The 20783-nt window shown below is 37.9% G+C and overlaps 1 protein-coding gene across 1 annotated transcript in view; it reads left to right on the top strand.

Moving 5' to 3' along the window:
• DCDC2C (doublecortin domain containing 2C) overlaps positions 1-20783 on the top strand; it is a gene marked incomplete at its 5' end in the record, with an annotated part of 154517 nt that overhangs the window by 86934 nt on the left and 46800 nt on the right. The window contains 2 exons of the mRNA XM_004609419.2: positions 553-618; positions 3906-3971. Of these exons, the coding sequence (XP_004609476.2) occupies positions 553-618; positions 3906-3971 (132 nt within the window). The remainder of the gene's footprint in view (positions 1-552; positions 619-3905; positions 3972-20783) is intronic.

Here is a 20783-nt window from a genome sequence, read left to right on the forward strand (position 1 = left end):
TGCAGTGTTTATTAAAAATTACTTATCATGAAATTTTAGTGGATACATTGGTGGTAATTTTGGGTGGAAAAATGGTAAAAATATAATCTTGTGTTTACAGTAATTTTAATAGAGAAAGATGTTGACTTTTCCAGCTCTGTGTGCAGAGGTATCCTAAAAAGCCATGCTATTTTGCATGCATTTTCATTCTTTGGGAAGTATTTTTTAGCTTTAATTAATTTTTTATTGTAGTTGAGACATATGGCATATGCATAGTTGGATATATCATGTTCTTTTTCCATTTATCTGTCATTGGACATTGAGCTGTTTTCAGATTTTGCCATTATAAATTGTACTATAATGAACATTTTATTGTTCAGTTTCTGTATGGAGACTGTGCAAAAATTAAAAAAGGACTCCCACATGACTTAATGATTTCACTTTTTTCATCTATTTAATGAACACAAATATATTAGTGGGAAAACATATATGCATACTTATATCCACTGCATTTTATGTCTTAAAAGAGGTTGACCATGAACAAATATGAAATATGGTATATTTTCTTTTGAGACCCTCTCTGAGACCATTGCAGAAGATACAGGTATTAATGACCAGTCTTCTTCTGAAGATAACAAGGTGAGTGAATTCTATTTTAATTTTGTATCAATGGCCTTATGCACTGCCTATTAGTTCAATACATTGAGTGTATCTTATGTCTGATGAAAAAAGTATGCAAGAACACAAGTCATTTCTAGGATGCAAGCCAACATAGAGTTAGAAACATGAATATGTTTTCAAGCAATGCTACATTAAGATCAGGTTTTTTTAAAGCCAGGTGAGAAATTTTTTCTCTTCCATTCTTTGTTGTGATGACCTGGGATTGCACCATTTCGTGTGTGTGTGTGTGTGTGTGTGTGTGTGTGTGTGTGTGTGTATGTTCTCACACTTGTTTATGATGCTGACCCACTCTTTGGTAGAAATTCCTTATCCTCATTCCTTATCCTCCTACTTCCTTTTCTTCCCTGGCATCTTCCTAAATGACATGACAATGCTTGACATAATCTCAGTAACCTTAACACATTGCCCAGTTTTTCTTTTGCATTGTGTGTGATTACCTCCGACTTTTCATATTCAGTGGTGTGCTTTGGTGGTTCTCCTTCCTTAGAAATACTCTTGTCATTTGGGAAGACCCAAGTATCTCTTTATTTCCCTCTATCTCTCTCATTCTCATTCTTCTTTTTAGGCTTCTGGTCCCATACTTTCATGAAGTACTGGAGTTCAGTAAGAACCAGGCTAGGATATTTTCTAGTCTCACTTGGGACAACTTCTTCCGGATCAAATTTTATCTCACCATAGTTCAGTATCCATAGAGCTCCAGACACATGTGCACAGCTACTGTGCTTGCACCATCATTTGAAGTTTTAAGAAAAGTGAGAATAAAACCTTGATCTCTCTCCAATGTCCCCAAACTTTATGCACAGTGGCACACCTCAAACCTGTAATTTACGAAAGAGCCTGGGAGACATTCCTGAGACTGCCGTTTTCAATGCTTCCCTTTCCACATCACCCCAGGTTTGGTTCATTTTACTTGCATAATGAACCTAGAATTGATCGACACCTTTTGAGATACATGACCATCACTTTTATACTGACGACCATTGTCTCCTTTTTAGATTACTACCATTATATAATTTTTATCTGTAGACTGATACAACCCCAGTCTCTAATCTTAGTACTTTCCCTACCATAAATGTCACCTCTGGTCCCCTTTTCCTGGGAGGTTCTTTTTTTCCTTTTGACATAATCTCATATTATAAGTGGTTTTATGATTAACTGTGTGACTAATGAGTACTTTCTGCTGGATCATATGTTACATGATGGTCATTTTTGTTTATAATCCTTATCTCGAGCAGTATGGATAGTTTGACAAGGTTTATATATATATTTTTTGGGGGGGGGTAAATGATGAAACAAAGGTTGGCATCACAATGATTCTTTGAAAGAATAAGATTTTCAAAATTTACTTTCAAATTAAATAGTCTTAAATCAGAAAACATTTCACTTTTATTAATCATGACAACTTTTTAAAAAACATTAGTCACCATGAAATTACAAAATCCAAATTCGTGATTGGGTTTCAGGCATACATTGTTTCAACACCAATCCCTTCACCAGTGCCCACTTCCCTCTGCCATTTTTCCCCCTACCCCGATTTACCTCCCATCCGCCAGCCTGCCTCCACAAGGGACACTTTAAAATACATGTTTTTGAACTGTAGTTTACTGTAGTGTTGCTGATAGGGTTTCAAACAAAATGCTTTATCCCCTTTCAACACTTCCTCGTCCTTCCTTTTGATTTCCCTTCCATTATTGCCATTGCCCCCTCCCTGTTCTATCTCCCAGCTCTCTCAGGTAACATGTTTTCTACTGACTACAAGTTCTCATGTTCATTGTTTCCATTGTAATCATGACAACTTTCAACATAGAGTATAGAAAGAAGACACGCATATATTCTTGGCCTGGATTTTCATGCTTGGAATGGGATAATGAGAGTAGTCTGTATTGAAAACTAAAACACACACCCTAGCATCCAAGAACTCTTTTCCATGCACATCCAGGAGTAATTGGAAGGAGCTTTTGGGTTCTTAGTAATATTTACTCAATCAGTTTTGTCCCTGGTAGAGTGTGTTCAGCACCCAGTTGAACAGGTGGGTCTAAGAAATTTACCTTCACTGATGCTAGGTGAATAGAGGTACATATTTCAGCTGTCTTTGTAAAAAGCTAACATGTCATTTCCCACTGCTTTTCCTATGCTTTTGATATTACGGGAATATGGGGAGTAAGAATCTCCTAGCCTGGGGTCTGAGATGAGTGTAGTGGCAACTAAAATGGTTTACTTACTGTAGCCTTATCTGCCCAATTCTGACAGATAGCAATATAGATGTAAGTAGTCCCTCTGGGAATCTTTATGATCTTAGAATTTTATGATGTTCCCATGACGAGAGAGTTTATGAAACACTAACTAGAGGACTCATCCCTTTGACAACCAGTCATGCAAATCGGGAACTGTTGGGGCTGGACTGAGCTACCAGGATGAGCCCGGTGATTTGGATGAGGTCGAACATATTCTTTTGTCTGCCTTAGTAAATAATTTCCTAAATTATAACAAAATTGTCAGTCTTCCTTTTCTCACAGATCCTTTGTTCTGCTTAAGCCTGTTTGTTGTCAGTATGCAGATCCTAGGTACTAAGCCTGTTTGTTGTCAGTATGCAGATCCTACATTATTTATTTTCCAGTATACCGAAGAACTTTACATGATCTTCCCATAACTCCTTTGGTGAAATCACTGTGTCACTGTATTATGCCCTTAAGAGGTTCCACGATCAATAAAAGGAGATTACGGGGCTCTCTACCTTTGTCACAGAGTCAGAGAGAACCTTGACCCTCCATGACATACATTTCTTCCGCGTTCCTTGTCTCAGCGCCTCTGACCACACAAATATTCACAAAACAGGGAACTAATACACAAAGAGAGTGAGCATACACTTACGTGAGGAAACTAGTCAGGCTGCAGTATACTGATGGGGTACTCCAAGGGTGCAGCCAGAGTTGCAATGGCTGATTACCTGATGATTAGGGATATTTGGAGTGACCAATCCAGCTTTTAAACAAGAGAGCTTTTTATTGTTTCTCCCATCAATCTTTCTCTGATTGACATTTTGTTGATGGAGGCAGGGGTGAAAACTCAGGCAGATTCAGCCCTGTGTTGGCAGCCCTGTGTTTCCCCTAATTGAAGCAAAAAAGGTGACTCTCTTAGTTCTGTCTGTAGGAATGATCTAGAAAGTCACTTTTTCATTTGCTGTTTGTTTCTTAAGCAGGGGTTGACTGAAGTTAAATCTAAGTCATGGTCTATTTTCTTCTTAGACAACATCAGAGATTATTACAGAAGATGAAGGCATAAGCAGTCAATCTGGTCTTGAAGATAGCAAGGTGAGTTGTAAAAGTATTATAATTTTTATCGAGTTGCTGGTGTCTCAGGCACCCTTTTGTTTTTTTTAACACCTTGTGTGTGGAGCTTACACTTCAAGAACATAGCATCAGAAGACTAAAGTCAGTTCTAAGACATAAACCAGCAGAGAATAAATACTACGATGTTTGTTTTATAGTCATGGTGTACCTAAAATCAGATTTGTGCTAGAATAAATGTGCACTCTGATTTTTACTTTCCTTCTCTTGTTGTTGCTGCTGCTGTATGAGTCACACTTGCACACATACACACACACACTCACACACACAGACACAGACTTACCTTGCTGTGCTTTCATATTTGGTTATGGAGTTTACGCATTTTAGTTGTGGTGCATTAGGGCAGCGCTTGCAGTGCTTAGATACTGTGTTCTTTGTGTAGCAGAGACCCTACATTATTGTGGCACTGGGTAATTACAAAAGACAGTGCCTCTGGAATTGTACTCAGCATGTGGAGCAGGGCTGGGATCAAAACTCTAGGCCTCATGGCTATAAGGGAGGCATTCTACTACTGAGTCATACTGGGGACCTACGTAAATAATTTTGTTTTATTTTATTTTGGGTTTGGGCTCCTGGCCCTGAGCTCAGGAATCATTCCTGGCCTTGTTTAGGGGAATTACATGCGATGCTAAGGTAGAATCAGTGATATGCATGCAAGTGCCTTTACCATTGTGTTCCTCAGACCCTATGAGTGATTTTAATCACAAGCTTCTAAATTTGCCCCAATTACCATTTAGTGTTATTTTCAGTCACAGACTGAAAAAGCTTTTTTTCCTCTGAAAGTTTTTGGATTTATTTTTAGATGGGGCTTGGGGAGAGAGTTTTGGCAGTTAAACTTCATCGCATTCTGACAAACACCAGAGAGGTTTGTTTTGTATTGGTTGGTGTGGTGTGTCTCAGTAGCATCTCTGCAGAGAATGTGTGTACATATGTTCTATAGATGGCAGCAAGAGCCAGCCCAGGAGAATCTGCTCGTGGTCTGTTTGCTCCTCTTCTGTTTCACATGCATTACAGGTACACATCAGTGCAGGAAGTATATTCCCATTCTATGATATTACAGGTGCAGTCTATAAAATATGCATATAGGGAAAATGAAAGTTATTTTACTTAAAGGTTTTTTTAATGAGGGATGTTTGGCAATTAAAATTTTTTTACATTTGAGGTGTGCAATTTTATCATTCGATGAATATATCCACTGTGAAATAATCACAATCATTGATTAACATATCTATTCTCACTGATAGTTATCATTTCCCTTTCTGAAAAAAAATGACTTAAATTTGTGTAGCTAAGCAATAATTTTTGGTGTTTGTTTTTAAAATTCTCTCTGGATTTTTCCTTCCCAAGGTGTTTTTTTTTTTTTAAATTTAAATGAATAGCTGTCGACAGGAGGTTGTGTAATAAATCTGGAATGTCAAGGCCTAGTATATTCTGATGTTGGGTTTTTCAGAACTCTGAGCAAACATGGGGGCTTTACAGTTTTGTTTAAAGCCCCCTCTCTACTCTAAACTTGCCCTTCAGCTCTTGGTTCACATTGAAATGCAAGAATAAATCCTGGGGGAATGTTAGGGATTGTCTGGGAAGTTGCTGGTTTTTGTCCACCTTGATTAAGGGAATATGGGCAAAGATCTGGGTTCTTAGGGAGTCTGTCTTTGTTTTAAACATTAAAGGAATTTGTGACTTAGGATAGTCTGCATTGAGAATAATATTTTTCAAATCTTTCTTTCTTCACTTCCTTTGATTTTCACACATTTCTCATTTGGAGAAGTTTGGGGTGATAGGTCGATGAGAATAGATTCTCAAATGAGAAGGAAAGATAACATTAAATTGCTTTGTTGACAATGTGAGACTGAATTTTGAGAGTAGGGCTAATAGGTAAGATATTTGTCTTATATGTTAATAAAGGTCTTAATAAGGGACTTAGGGCTGAAGCAATAGTACATGGACTGTTTGCCTTGCATGAAAGTGACCCTGATTCAATCCCTGGCATCCTCTATGGTCCCCATAGAACTGCCAGGAGTAATTTCTGAGTGCAGAACCAGGAGTAACCCCTGAGCACAGCCAGGTGTGGCCCTCTAAACAAAACAAAACAAAAACCCAACAACATAAAGGGGCCAAAAGATCACCTGTTTTCACTAGGGGGTACAGAAGAAAGTGGTACCTTTATATTTGTTATTTAATTTAATAAAAATGGGAGACACACTTAGCTTTATTGGATATTATATTGCATTTTGCCTATATTATATGCTAGCATACTTATACCAAAGTACTTTGTACAGATTGATCATTGAATGCAAAGTTTTCATTGCACTGGTGGAGGGAAGGTTGTCACTCAGGTGGTGGGATTGGTGTTAGAAAATCAAAAGCCCCTAACAATTGTATTATTAACAACTTTGTAAACCAAGATGTTTATATAAAGTAAAAAAACACCAAAAATATAATTTAAGATAAAAAATTTTCATCCTAGGAGTAGATTGCTCATGCAAATCCATTCAGACCTTTGAGTATATTCATATGTGCAAGTAGCTTGATATAAGTAAATAGATTGAATATTTTAAAGTAATTATGGTCTTTCTTAAAATTTCTTTTGAAATGGAGTAATATTAGCTTAAAATATTTTAGTTAAAATTCTATTTATTTTTTTAATTTTGATTTTTTAAGATATCATGATTTACAAAGTTATTAATAGTTGAGTTACATATACTATGTACAACATAGTATAACATACTACAACATAGTTATACTATGTACGACATAGTATAACATAGTATGTTGAAACAGACTATGTTCCAGCACCAGGCTCACCACCAGTGTCAGCTCCCTCCCACCAAGTTCCCTTACACCTCCCTGGATTTATAATATATGTTTCACGCATATAATATGACTTTCATATCAACAGCTACGTGTACTGTTTCCTGTCCCCTAACCTCTAGTTTCTGTCACTTTTCAACAACGTCTTATAGTTTTCTGTTTCCAGGACTTTTACCTTAGTAGTTAGATATATTTCTACATATTTTATTCTTTCTAATGAAGTTGTAAATTACATACTTTTCTTAGTCTTTTTCTGCTGGTTCATAATTTGCAAATGCAAACAAATCTCTATATTGATAATTGATTTTGTTGCATGTCACTTTATTATACTCATTTATTATTTATAACCTAAAATATTACTTATAATATTTTATCTGGAATCATTAGAATTTTATATGCATATCATGGCATTTGCAAACAAAGATTTGTTACTTCATTTCCAGTTTGGATACATTTTATTTTATCTCGTGTAATTGCTCTAACTTTAGCATCTTTCTTAATATAAATGCTGCTTAATATAAGCACTGAATAATGGCAAGCACTTGATTTTATTGGGGAGAAAATGGGTTTGGGTCACATGCGCAGTACTCAGTGGCTATTCCTGGTTCTGTGCTTGGGAGTGACCCCTGGCATTGTTCAGGGGACCATTTGCAGTATTAGGACTTTGAACAGGGGTTGATGAGATGAAAGACAAGCTACTTAAACTCTGTACTTTCTAATATTTTATACAGTTATACATGAATAAAGAATCTAAGCTTTGGGGGAAAGAATGTGAACGAGAGAAATCAAACCTTCATACTTGTATTTTGACATTGATGACAAGATAGGTTAGAGAAGAAGAGATGTGTTTTTTGATCATTTACTCCATTCCATATATATATGTATATATGTATGTATGTATATGTGCGTGTGTGTGTGAACTTCTCTTACAAGTCAAACCCTGTACATTATTCACTTTTCAAGAGCTGTGTGTTACCCATGGACAGTAGAAACAAGCATCAGAATAAATGATCTATGGTTGGAAGCCTGCCTCAAGGACTGGGGGAGAGGGTAGTTGGGACAGTGGGACAATAATGGTTATAAGGGATTACTCCAGATTGGAGATATGTGCTCAAAGTGGGAAAATGACCAAACATGATTGTCTCTCAGTATCAGTATTTCAAAGATAATGCCCCAAAGGGGGAGGAGGGAAGGAGAAGGAAGGAGGGAGGGAGAGAGAGAGAGAGGGAGAGAGAGAGAGAGAAAGAAGAGAGAGAAAGAGAGGGAGGGAGGGAAGGAGGGAAGAGGGAGAAAAAGTGCCTGCCACAGAGGAGGGGAGGGATAAATGTACGCTGGTTGAGTGATGGGTGTTGGAACATTGTATGACTGAAACTCAATCATGAAAGCTTTGTAACTATATTTCACGGTGACACAGTGATTCAATTAAAAAGTTGTGTTAATAACCCACTTTATAGCTTCAGGAAAAATTCAATAGAACATATAAAGGACTTGATAACGTCACATCATTAAGATGTGGGGAGAGCCAAATTTGAATGTTTATAAGTCCTGAGTCCTGAGTTGTTTTTTCCCCCTTCCTTGGTAAGGCATGCTAGTTGTTTACAATTTGTAAGAAGAATTATTTCTCAGGCATGATTGTATCTTCCTCAGAATGATTGATTGTCTTGTGGTGTTATATTTTGTTTCAGTGGTGTACAAGATGTCTAAAATGTGTTCTACAGGTGAACAGAAGTAATTTTGCTTCAGCTTGGCCTCTGAGAAACCTTGTTGGTTTGCCTTCCTTAGTTGGCTTTAAGGACCTAATCTGCATGGAGTAGAAGGTTTTTAGCAATAAAACCTAGCATGTTTTTGAGGATCTAGAAAGTGGTCGATGTTCACAAGCATTATAATAGCAGTAGTAATATTTGAGAAGTAGTAATGTTAAAAAAATAGTAATCAAGGAATACTTCCTGGCCAGTTGACAACAGTGATCTTTCCGACTTTTTTTTTTCTTTTTGGGTCCCACCCGGCGATGCACAGGGGTTACTCCTGGTTCTGCACTCAGGAATTACCCCTGGTGGTGCTCAGGGGACCATATGGGATGCTGGGAATTGAACCCGGGTTGGCCGCGTGCAAGGCAAACACCCTACCCACTGTGCTATCACTCCAGCCCTGATATTTCTGACTTTGATGAACTGCAGTGTCTCTATTTTCATTTGTCTATTTATTTGATGAATTATTATGTGATTGTTTTTTTGGGAATCATTGATAGTATCATTGAGATAAGGTTTATAGGTGTGTTATGTCTGGATTGTCCTTTCTGTCCCTTAAGTATATTGTGACTTCCTAAAAGGGCTGTGATGGGACTTGTCACATATTTTGCTTTGCAGTGTCCAAAACCATGTCTTGTATGTAGCAGGTGTTTAATGTACATGTTAAAATTGGCTTCAAATTTTTTATAATTAAGTTGCTTAAAGTATACAACCCGGAAATAAATGAATAATGATCATGCAAATTGTAAGACCATTATTTTAAATATAGGTATTTCTGATACTTGATCACAAAATATTCTGGTATCATGTTTTGGGGAAGCTTTTTGTTGATAAAATGTGTATAACAAAATTTAAAATCATTTTAAGCATACACTTCAGTGGTAGTAAGCACATTTTCAACATTATTTATATTAAATATCTTTTATCATCCCAGCCAGAAACTGTGTATTCGAGAAGCACTCACTCTCCTTTGCCTTTTCCCCCAGTCTCCTACTCTTTTGTCAATCACTTATAATAACTCAGACCAAAGTAACTAAGTAAATGTAGGAATTATGATAACTTTTTCCTCATCTTCCATCCAGAAAACATCTCCCATATCCCATTTTCTCCTCCCTTCCTCCCATCCTCCCTTCCTCCCTCCCTCCCTTCTTCCCTCCCTCCCTCCCTCCCTCCCTTCCTTCCTTCCTTCCTTCCTTCCTTCCTTCCTTCCTTCCTTCCTTCCTTCCTTCCTTCCTTCCTTCCTTCCTTCCTTCCTTCCTTCCTTCCTTCCTTCCTCCCTTCCTCTTTTCTTCCTTCTTTCCCTTCCTTCTTTACCATCACAAAACTATTCATAATTGGCTTTCAGTCATACAATGTTCCAACACCCATCCCTTCACAGTTTACATTTCTCACCATCAATGTCCCCAGTTTCCCTCCCACCACTCCCTTTCCACCACCACCAGTGATGCTTCTGTGGCAGGCATTTTTCTTCCTTCTCTCACCTCTTTTATGCATTATAGCTTGCAAAACAGGTACTAAGAGGTTGTTGTGTTTGTTAGGGACATTCAGTATTTTTTTTTTAAGGAAGGTACAGTTGAAGTAGCTTTTTTTCCCACTGGGTAGTGGCTTTCAGGTGTGGATGTGACTGCTGGGACTTCTGGAAGTATAGGGAGGTAGGGGGAGATAACCTATCCTGACCCTGAGGAAGTTTGAAGATTTGAAAACCCACATACCCGAATTTTTAGCATATTAATATCTCAGTAAGGTCCATCCTGATATGATGAAGTTCGTCTGGGGGCATGGTGATTTCTGGGGCATCTGTTTGGGCAGGCACCAGGCTAACCTGCCTTCTTCCAATCTACCCCAGTCTGTTCAGTCTTGAGCAGGTTCGAGATTAACTGTGGCTTTTGATTTCTTTTGAGATTTATTTATGGGTCTCTGAAACGAAGACAGTAGATGAGCTTACATGGTGGCACTGGAGTTAGTGATTGTGTGACTGTTGGTGCTTTCAGGAGTATAGGGAAATGGGGGGAGGTAGCCCATCCAGACTCCCAGTGCTTCCAGGAGTATAGGGAATTTGAGGGGAAGTAGCCCATCCCAACTCCCAGAGAGCCTGGAGATTTTATTTACAAAACCCACATACCCAAATTTTCAGCAGGCTAGTCTCTTGGCAAGATCTGTGCTGAGATGGTGTAGTCTGTCCAGGGGCATGGAGGCAATTTTGGATTTCAGAAGAAAATTGCTGCTGGGGGTTCTGTTCTGTTTGGGTGGGCAGTGGGTTGACCCAACCCTCCTCAGATCTACCCGTATCTGTGCAGCCTTATAGGGTCCAGGATTAACTTTGGCTTTTAATCTATTTTGAGCTTTATTTATGGAGTCTCTGAAGCAAGGGCAATAAATAAGCTTGTATGGGTGAGCAGAGCTGGTTTGTGGGCGTGGCTCCCACATGTCTACTTTTGGTGGTTTAATTTTTTGGGAAACTTTGTCCTGAGTTATTGAAGTCCAGCCATAGGCACAGCAGCAATCTGGGGCTATCAGGAAGCCTGAAGGTGGTGACAGCAGCGGCCCTAGCAGGGACCAGGACTCGAGCCAGAGCTGCTGCTGTTTGCAGCCGGGCACTCAGTTCCAGCTGCAACCTCCAGTTCCCCAGAGTCTATCCAGCACATGCCCTCATCTTGGGTCTCCTGCCAGTTGATGCTCAGGGGGGTTTTCCTCCATAATATGCTATGGGTGTCACGGCTGGTTTGGGGAAGAAATGGTGGTGGAGCCGCCCCACCTGCAGCGAATTACTGAAGGGACCCATAGTGGGAACCTGGTGCTCCCTCTCAACTCCGGGACTTCACCCCACAGTAGTGCTGGGCGGAGCCCAAAGAGCCCGTTAAAACTGCCACTGTTCATCCCACTGAGAGCTGCAGTAGCTCGCCTGCTAGCGGCTGTGCCACTGCATCCTCAGAAGTCTGGCGCATCCTCACTCTGGTTTGGCGTTCACGGCAGGCGACCCGCCAGTTTTCTTTAGTGATGTTCTCCCTGAGAAAGAATATCTAAAGGGCACCCACATTCACTCATGCAGAAATTTTGTGACCAAATAGGTTATTCAGAGCGCTGAGAGCTGCTGTCCCATTGCCTGCTTTGCTGCTTCCCACTGTGCCCCTGCCATCCTGACTGGGAAACCCCCATTATGTTTCTTTACTAGCACAGAAGCGGGTGAAATAAAAATCAGAGACAAAGTAAGATTCAAAGCTTTGATTTTATCATTGATGCCTCTTCATCTTCATAATTACTCAAATATGTTCATTATACAGTCAGGACAGCTCTGCCAAGATATGACACTTTAATCTGCTTTCCCTTAAAAATAGAATATTATCATCCTCATTGAGCTAATTTGTAATGCCTTTCTGTGAACCTGTAAAAATGAAATACATACTTCCCCCCTTTTACCTATTTCAAATTATGTTCCTAGCACATCATTTTAATTAACTGGGTACTGAGAATAATCTGAATCAGGGTGAACTGGCATTTTCCCAGATATTGCTTACTGCCTGATCTGGTGGGATTCATTGACTAAAAAACATTATATGTGCAAGCATTTCTTATTTATGCTGCCTCTTAAGTTTAAAAAAACAATATTTAAAAGTTTAGGGGTCATTCCCTTTCCAAAGAGCTGTGAGGTATGAACTGCTGTGCTGAAATGTGACCACAAACCACAACCATGTATTTAGAACTCTCCAAAGATGGCATGGGGTCCTTGCCCCTGGAAACTGTTCATTACGGTCTCCAGGCCACTTCTACAGGCAGGTTTTAAAAAAGTCTTAGAGAGAATGGTTGGATCCTGGTGATTTAGGTTTTTTAATGACTCTGAGATCTGGGTTATCAACCTATAAATGAATTTTATAGTTTTCCCTATCTTTAAATACAATATAGGGACTGGAAATGTAACTCAGTGGGTAGTGCCTAGTGAAAGAGCCAGGAATAAGCCCTGAGCACAGTTGGGTGTGCTTTCCAAAAATCAACAAACAAAATAACAAAAAGTAAGAGAAAATATAAAATTTAATGTGTAATTTTGTGTGTTCTATGAGTGCGGGGATGGTAAAGAGGAATGAGAGTAAAGGATCGGATGAGAAACTATTACGTTGCATTCTAATTTTTTCTGTTTTGAGAGTATACATTGTGCTTTCTGCTTCTCTTTGTACTGAACATATGTGCTCTTGGCTTCATTTCAGTCCTTTAAATTTTACTTACTACTCTAGGCTTCCTGAAATGCCCATTTTCTTTAAACCTTTTGAATTCTTCAGTAATATGAATCCTCCAGGAACCCTAACAGTATTTTGTTTGTAATTCTTTCACCATCTTATGCACATTTTGGCTTTTCTTAGACTACTGCATCCCTCTTCAATGCTCTGACAGCTATGAAAGAAGATTGTGTGTCCCATTCATTTTGTTTCTGGATTTGCTACCTCCCCCATCACCCAAAAGGAGGAACTGGCCTTAAATTTGCAGGAGCTTTGAGATAATAAAAATTGCATAGAATAGAAAGCTTCATTGAGCCTGTAGAACTGTGGCTCTGTGGCAGAGATATGCCAAACATAGGACTGGGAAAATGTTCCAAATAGGAAGGACTAAACATAAGGCCTAATATTCAGAGTATCAAAAGTCCACAATTTAAGAAGTAATTATTGTCAAAGCCATGACATTTCACTACATGAGATGAAGATCTAATACTAATCTAGGAATATCATAAGGTCAAAAATCAACCAAAACAAGTAAAAGTCTATTTGTAGTATAAATTTTTATTTTGCAAATAAATTATGTTATAAATATAAAAATAACACAATAAAAGGTGAATAAAAAACCCATAAGATTCAGAGAATAAAAATGTCCAAATGGTAAAAGAAAGTATACCCATATGAAAAAATGAATTAAAAATGAGTGAAATACTTGAAAGACCTGAAAATATGAAAGAAAATGTTTCTTAGCTGATGTTTCTTCATTTGGTAATGGGTTGTTGATTTAAACACTAGCAACAAGAGAGACAAACAAGAAGGTGGTTGTACACAGGCTATAAAGTCTACTCAGCAAAGGAAACCATTAACAAGATGAAAAGACAATCTATGGGGCTGGAGTGATATTACAGTGTGTAGGACATTTGCCTTGCCTGCTGCTGACCCAAGTTCAATCCCCGGCATTCCATATGGTCTCCCAAGCACCTCCAGGATAATTCCTGAGTGGAGAGCCAGGAGTAATCCCTGAGCATAGCTGGGTGTGACCCAAAGAGCAAAAAAAAAAAAACCCAACAACAAAAAAACCAAAAAACCCAAAACGACAATCTATGAATAAGAGAAATTATTTGGAAATCATATATCTGATAAGTTATTACCAAAAATATAAAAATAAAGGTATATAAATATATATACCTCAATGACAGAAGATTTGAATATATACATATATATTTGCCAAATGAGACATATACATGACAAATGTGTATTGGATAAGTTGCTCAACATCACTAATCATCAGGGAAACCTAAGTAAGAGCATCTCACTGAGCCTATTGGAATCGCTATTATGAGATAATGTGTTGGCAAGAATGTGGAAAAAGGAAGCTCTTATTCACTACAGGTAGGGATATATATTAGTGTAGCTTCTAGGAAAAGTCTCAGGAAAGCTCCTAAGAGTTAATCACAATACTACTATTTGATTTATATATTATCTGTTTTGACTTTTGGAAGAAAATAAATGTACAATTAAAAATATATGCATATATACATATATAACACTTTCCTCTTTATTGCAGCAATGTTTAAAATAAGTAGCTATGGAAATATCTAAGTGCTTATCTGTAGAGATATTATATACATGTGTATATGTATGTATATATATGTACATACATACATACACACAATGGAATGCTTTTCTTTCATTTTCTTTTTTTTTTTGCTTTTTGGTTCACACCCAGCGATGCACAGGGGTTACTCCTGGCTCTACACTCAGGAATTACTCCTGGTGGTGCTGGGGGACCATATGGGATGCTGGGAATTGAACTTGGGTCGTCTGCGTGCAAGGCAAATGCCCTACCCGCTGTGATATCACTCCAGCCCCAATGGAATGCTTTTCAGCTATTAAAAGAAAAAGAAATTTTTATATTTTTAACAACATGGAAGGACCCCAAAACCATTATGATAGGTGAAACAGGTCAGACAGAGAAAGTAAAATACTTTAGTCTTATATGTAGGATCTAAAAAGACTCCCCCATTCCCCCTGAAAAAAAAATCCAACTAAAGAAACCAACCAACCTTCCAAATTCACAGCTTCAGAGAACAGGTTGATGGTTGTCAGAAGCACACACAGTTTTGTGGTTGGGAAAAGGAGTGAAGGAATCAAGTGGGACAAATTTACAAGTATAGAATAAATTAGTTGTGAGCAAATAGTGTATAGGATGGTAGCTGTAATTAATATAGTGTTATTATTGAACATTTAAGTTTCAAAGAAAATTGATATATATATTTATTTTGGGTGATGTTGGAGGCACTTATGTGATCATTTCACATGTACAAATATCAAATTATTAGGCTGTGCATTTGAAACACAGCACTAATAAGTAAATTACAACTCCAAAAAGGAAATGTAAGAATATATTTGAAATGTATATTCTTCAAAGAAAATATCATTTTGAGCCATCTCATCTGGGGTGACATCTGTACTGCCATGTGGAGACTGTGAAGTTTGCTTCATGACTCTATAATTGGGTTTTCTTGTCTATAAAAAGGGTAACAACAGAGCCAACCTCTTAAGCTACATTTGCAAAAATCCCAGAAGCAATGAACCCAATATTCCTTCCATAAGGGAATAATTATGATCACAGAACTAAAAAACAATGCTGTTTTCTGTTGCTGTGGAAGACTGTTGGTTTTTTGCTCTGAAGAGAGCCTTTTCCAAAAGCTGCTGGACCTTTTGAGTGATTGCAGAAGTCTTATTTATTTGCTAAAGTAGAATTTTGGCTTTAGTGTCAATGTCTAATGGTTAAGAGCATAAACTCTGGAGTTAGTCTTCCTGGATTCATAGTCTTTATTATTGTCCTAGGAAATTTGAGTGTTCCTATGTCTCTCTAAAGTATATTAGTGTTGGCTCCTGTTTCATAAGGTTTGTTGTATAAGGTTTGTTTTGAAAGATTGCTATGAATCTTGAAAATCATTTATTTGTCACTAGGACATAGTGAACATGCAATAAATGTTGGCTAGTACTACCCAATGAGAGGCGATAAAGAAAAGAGAGAAAAATCTAGGAGAGGGAAATAGAATAGCGAAGATAGTCAAAATAAGACACAATTTAGTACTTTTAGGGTTTTTCAGTTGGACAAAATTGACATTTTTTTGAAGACAGAAAATTTTGGTGATTTGATTAAAAGATCAAACTAATTACTTGATTCCCTTAACCTAATACAGAGAAAGTGCCTAACTCTTCTAAACTCTTTTTTGATGCTAACATTATCCTGATACCAAAATGAGACAGAGATATCAGCAAAAGAGAAATCTCTAAACAATATTCAAACCTTTAGCAATCCAAATTTACTAGTTCATTAAAAGAATTTGATGACTAAGAGAGATTTATTCCAGGGATGCAAGGATGCAAGGTTGGTTCAATATATAGTCACTAGTTAATAAAATATACCATATAAAAATAAAAATAAACATTAGTCATATTAACAGCAATATTAACACTGACTGCAAAGTTTAAGTTTAAGGCGAGAACTCCCAGAATGACCACCATCTGGGAGCTTTTTGGCAATACTGCTGCAATGTGGGAAGATGACATCGTTGACAACATCGACGAGGAATAAGATCGACTGGTTCAGCACCTCCATGACTGCGTGAGGAATGCCAAGAGTGGGAAATCCACAAACAGACACCTGTCTTTGGAAACTCTTGAGCTCATTTGCCAACGTGGTTTGGTATGAGAATCAGGCAATCAGAAGCTAATGCCCAAGCTCACCAATCTGTGCAGAGAAGCGATAAAGGAAGACCTCAAAGAGAGAAGAGCAGCAGTGTTGGCTGATGCAGCAGAAGCCAGAAAAAGTATTCGCAATACTTGCCTGTCCTTCTGATGGGTCTATCACATCTTCCAGAAGGGCAATGGAGAGGATTATTCACGACTTTTATTCCAATCTCTTTGATAACCACGCCCACCTGCCCACATACCAAATTCCACACGATGGATATGTCGTTCCCAACGTTCTCCCTTCCAAAAATTGAAATGCCTTTTCGTCAGTAAAGATGTGTACAGCACCTGGTCCAGACAAGATCAGACCCGAACACCTGAAGAATCTGCCACCAGTACTCGTCAATACATTGTCTCAGCTCTTCACACGTTACCTGTCCGAATGCAAGGTTCCGTCCCAGTGGAAAACCAGCAGGACCATTCTGTTGTACAAGAAGGGAGACATCCACGACATCGGCAACTATCGCCCAATCTGCCTATTGTCCATTGTCTACAAGTTGTTCACTCGAATCATCCTGAATAGCATAGGCAGAACACTAGACGACGGACAACCATGTGAGCAAGCTGGGTTCCGAAAAGGATTCAGCATGATAGACCATATCCACACAGTGACCAAACTCATTGAAGTTTTGAAAGAGTTCAAGATGCCTCTCTGTCTGACATTCATTGACTTAAAGAAGGCCTTCGATCCTGTTGAGACTGAGGCGGTCATCGAAGCCCTAGCCAAACAGGGCGTTCAAACTCAGTATATCAAAATCCTCCACGAGCTGTATTGTGGATTCACCATCAGGATCTCAACATTCTACAAGGAAGTGATCATTGATGTAAAGAGAGGGGTGTGGCAGGGTGATACCATTTCACCAAAACTCTTCAGTGCCATCCTCGAGAACATCATGCGACGACTGGAATGGGAAGGAATGGGAGTGAAGATAGATGGTCGGCAATTACACCACATCCGCCTCACTGATGACATCGTTCTCATAACACCAAGCATTAGCCAAGCGGCACAAATGCTGGCCGACTTCAACCAAGAGTGTGGAAAGGTCGGACTGCAGTTGAATCTCACCAAGACGATGTTCATGAAAAACGAACTAGTTCTTGACGTTCCATTTGCTTTCAGTGGAACGAACATCTCCAAATGTAGCAGCTATGTGTACCTGGGTCGAGAACTCAACATGAGGAAAGACTTGGGGTCAGAACTGCGCAGGAGGAAGAGCAGTGTGGAATGCTTTCAAAAGCGTCAAAGAAGGGGTTAAGAGGATGAAGAATTTCAGGCTTTGGCACATCTTTTTGACTCCACTGTTCTTCCTGCACTGACATATGCCTCAGAGACCTGGACCCAATGAAAACAGGATGAGAAAGCTACTCAAGTATCCCAAAGAGGAATAGAAAGAGCTATGCTTGGAATATCACATTTCACTCAAGTGAGAGAAGGAATCCAGAGTTCCGACCTCCATTGACGATTGAGAATCAGGGATGCTGTTTTGTTTGCCAAGGCATCAAAAGTCAGATGGGCCAGACATGTAATTCAATTTAGAGATGACTGCTAGACTAGAGTTGTTCCCAACTGGATTCCATGGGACATCAAAAGACCACGTGGCTGCCCACCTACAAGATAGTCAGACTTCTTCATCAAAACCCTGAATGAACAGTTTGAGGCTCTTTGTGTTCCTGGAGCAAGCAGATAACATCGGGCTACACTAGTATGCTATAGGGACAAATGGAGACATTACTGGTGCCTGCTCGAGCAAATAGAAGATCAACGGGATGACAAATGATATAAGTGAAGTGATTAACAGCCATACAAATTATTTTATAAAATTCAGTAATCATTAATAATAAAATATCAACAATATAATAAATCAAAGCTAACATCACAGTCAATGAGAAAAAAAAACCTGGAATCTTTTTCTTTAAAATGTGGTAAAAGATTTAAAAATAATTTTATATTCTAAAATTTTATTTGAGGCACCTTGATTTACAATACTTTTAATGATAGGGTTTCATGCTTGCAACATTCCAGCACCACACCCTCCATCTGAGTTTCCTCTTCCCTCTACCTACAATTGTTATTCAACATGGTATTATACTTGCCAGAGCAGTTGGTCAACAGAATGAATAAAAAGGATCCAACATGGAAACAAGTAAGTTCTTCCTATTTATAGAAGACATGATAAAATAAATAGAAAATCCTTAGATTTTATCAAAAATTATTACAAGTATAGAGTAATACAGTAAAGAGGCAGGCTATGGAAAAAATATACAAAAATCTATTGCATTTTTTTATGAAGCCAATGAAGTAGAAAAAGAAGAAATCATTATCAAAACCTCACACTAATGAGAATAACCTATGCCAAATGGTCTGGAAAGAACCAAAATCCATGGAATGGGATGAAGAAGGACCCCTATTTTACTGCTGGTGGGAAAGTCATCTGGTTTAGTCTCTGTGTAAAACAAAATGTGCATTTCTCAAAATATTAAAACTAGAACCATCACATGACTTAGCAAGTCTACTTGGCATCTATTCCAAGAACACAAGAGCAAAAGTGAGCAAATGGGATAACATTAAGTTAAAGAGCTTCTGCCTGGTGAATGAAGCAATCACAACAAATGAAAACGTCCTACAGAATCCAAATAAGAGAAAATATACAACTGACATTTTGGACAAGGTTATTGTTCATGGTGTGGTCTGGGCATTGTAATAGCTTCTCTGCTCTCTACCATTCTCTTCTTGTCCCACTATCCCTCACAAAGGATAAATGTTCATTTCATCCCCAATAGATAGTATAATAAATAGATAGATAATAAAAAGATAGTAAATCAGTCATTTTCAATCTCCATTCCATAGACTGTAGCACAGGTGCAGAAAGGTTGTAGAATGCAAGTAATACATTTATATTTGTTTGTTTGGGGGCCACTACCTGGAGTTCTCAGGTGCTAATCCTCCCTCTTTGTTCAGGAATGATTCTTGGCCACACTTTAGGGATCATAATTGGTGCCAGAGATTTGAACCACGGTTGGCCACATGCAATGTAAGTGTTTTACTTCCTATACTATCTCTCTCCAATAATTAATTAAAATAATAATCTTGACAATATTTAGTGCTGGAGAAAATGCAGGAAAGTCAGTATGATCCTAACAGGACCAAAGTATAAATCAGTCCAGCTTTCAGGGAAGGGATTTAACATTTTTTGTACTAAAAATCAATGTGTACATATTTTTAACACCAAATGCTATTGATTTGACATTGGTTTGTAATACTACAAAGGTTCAGGAATATACTTATACATCAACATAAGCTCACCATACCAACAACAGAGTTCTACTGTTATTCTAAATGACATCGTATGAAATCCCTCACCTTTATACTAATTCTTCCCATTTTACCTTTTATCTCTGTTAAATACATTAATTTTATGATTCAAGAGCTACTTATATATATTTTTGCTAGTGACTTCTTCGGTTATGTTTTTAGTAAAGTCTTAATCTTTGTGAGAAACATGTAATTGTCTTTCTTTCCTTTTCTTTTTTCTTTTTTTGTTTTTGCTTTTTCTTTTTTAAGTCATGACTCTTTAATAAAAATTCTTTAAAAGGCAAGAAAAATTTCTCAACACCTAGTATTGAGTATGGCATTCACTCATAGTGCTTACAGATGCTGTCTACTAGATTAAGGTATGGTTGTCCACTTGTATCCTGCTAAGAGATTTTATACATTTGCAATAACAAATTAACATTTCATTTATACTGAATGTTATATGCCTGACCAAGTGTTTTTTACATTCGTGAAGATTTTTATTACAATCTTTGACTTACTAATACAAACACTGAGTCAATATAGTTTCTAACATAAAGCCAATATTTTATTTATTAGAATAAAACACACTTTTCTACTTCTACTGAACTATTTATATTCTTCCATTAACCTTTAGCTTTTTTCACTTTTTTTAACATTCTTTTATTTTTATTTATTTATTTATTTAAAGTTTTTATTTTATTGAATCACCGTGAAAAAAATAGAAAGCTTTCAGGTTCAAGTCTCAGTTATATAATGATTGAACCCCCATCCCTTCACCAGTGCACAGGTTCCACCACCAAGAACCCCAAAATACCCCCCTCTCACCCAGCCCCCACTTAAGTAGCTAATGATCTTCACTTTATTCTCTCTATACTTTGAATATGTTCAATATTTCAATAGAGAACTCACTACTATTGCTTGGAATTTCTCCCCAGGCCTGCTGAAAAGGCAT

This window comes from Sorex araneus, chromosome X (genome assembly GCF_027595985.1).
Source record: "Sorex araneus isolate mSorAra2 chromosome X, mSorAra2.pri, whole genome shotgun sequence".
Lineage (NCBI taxonomy): Eukaryota > Metazoa > Chordata > Mammalia > Eulipotyphla > Soricidae > Sorex > Sorex araneus.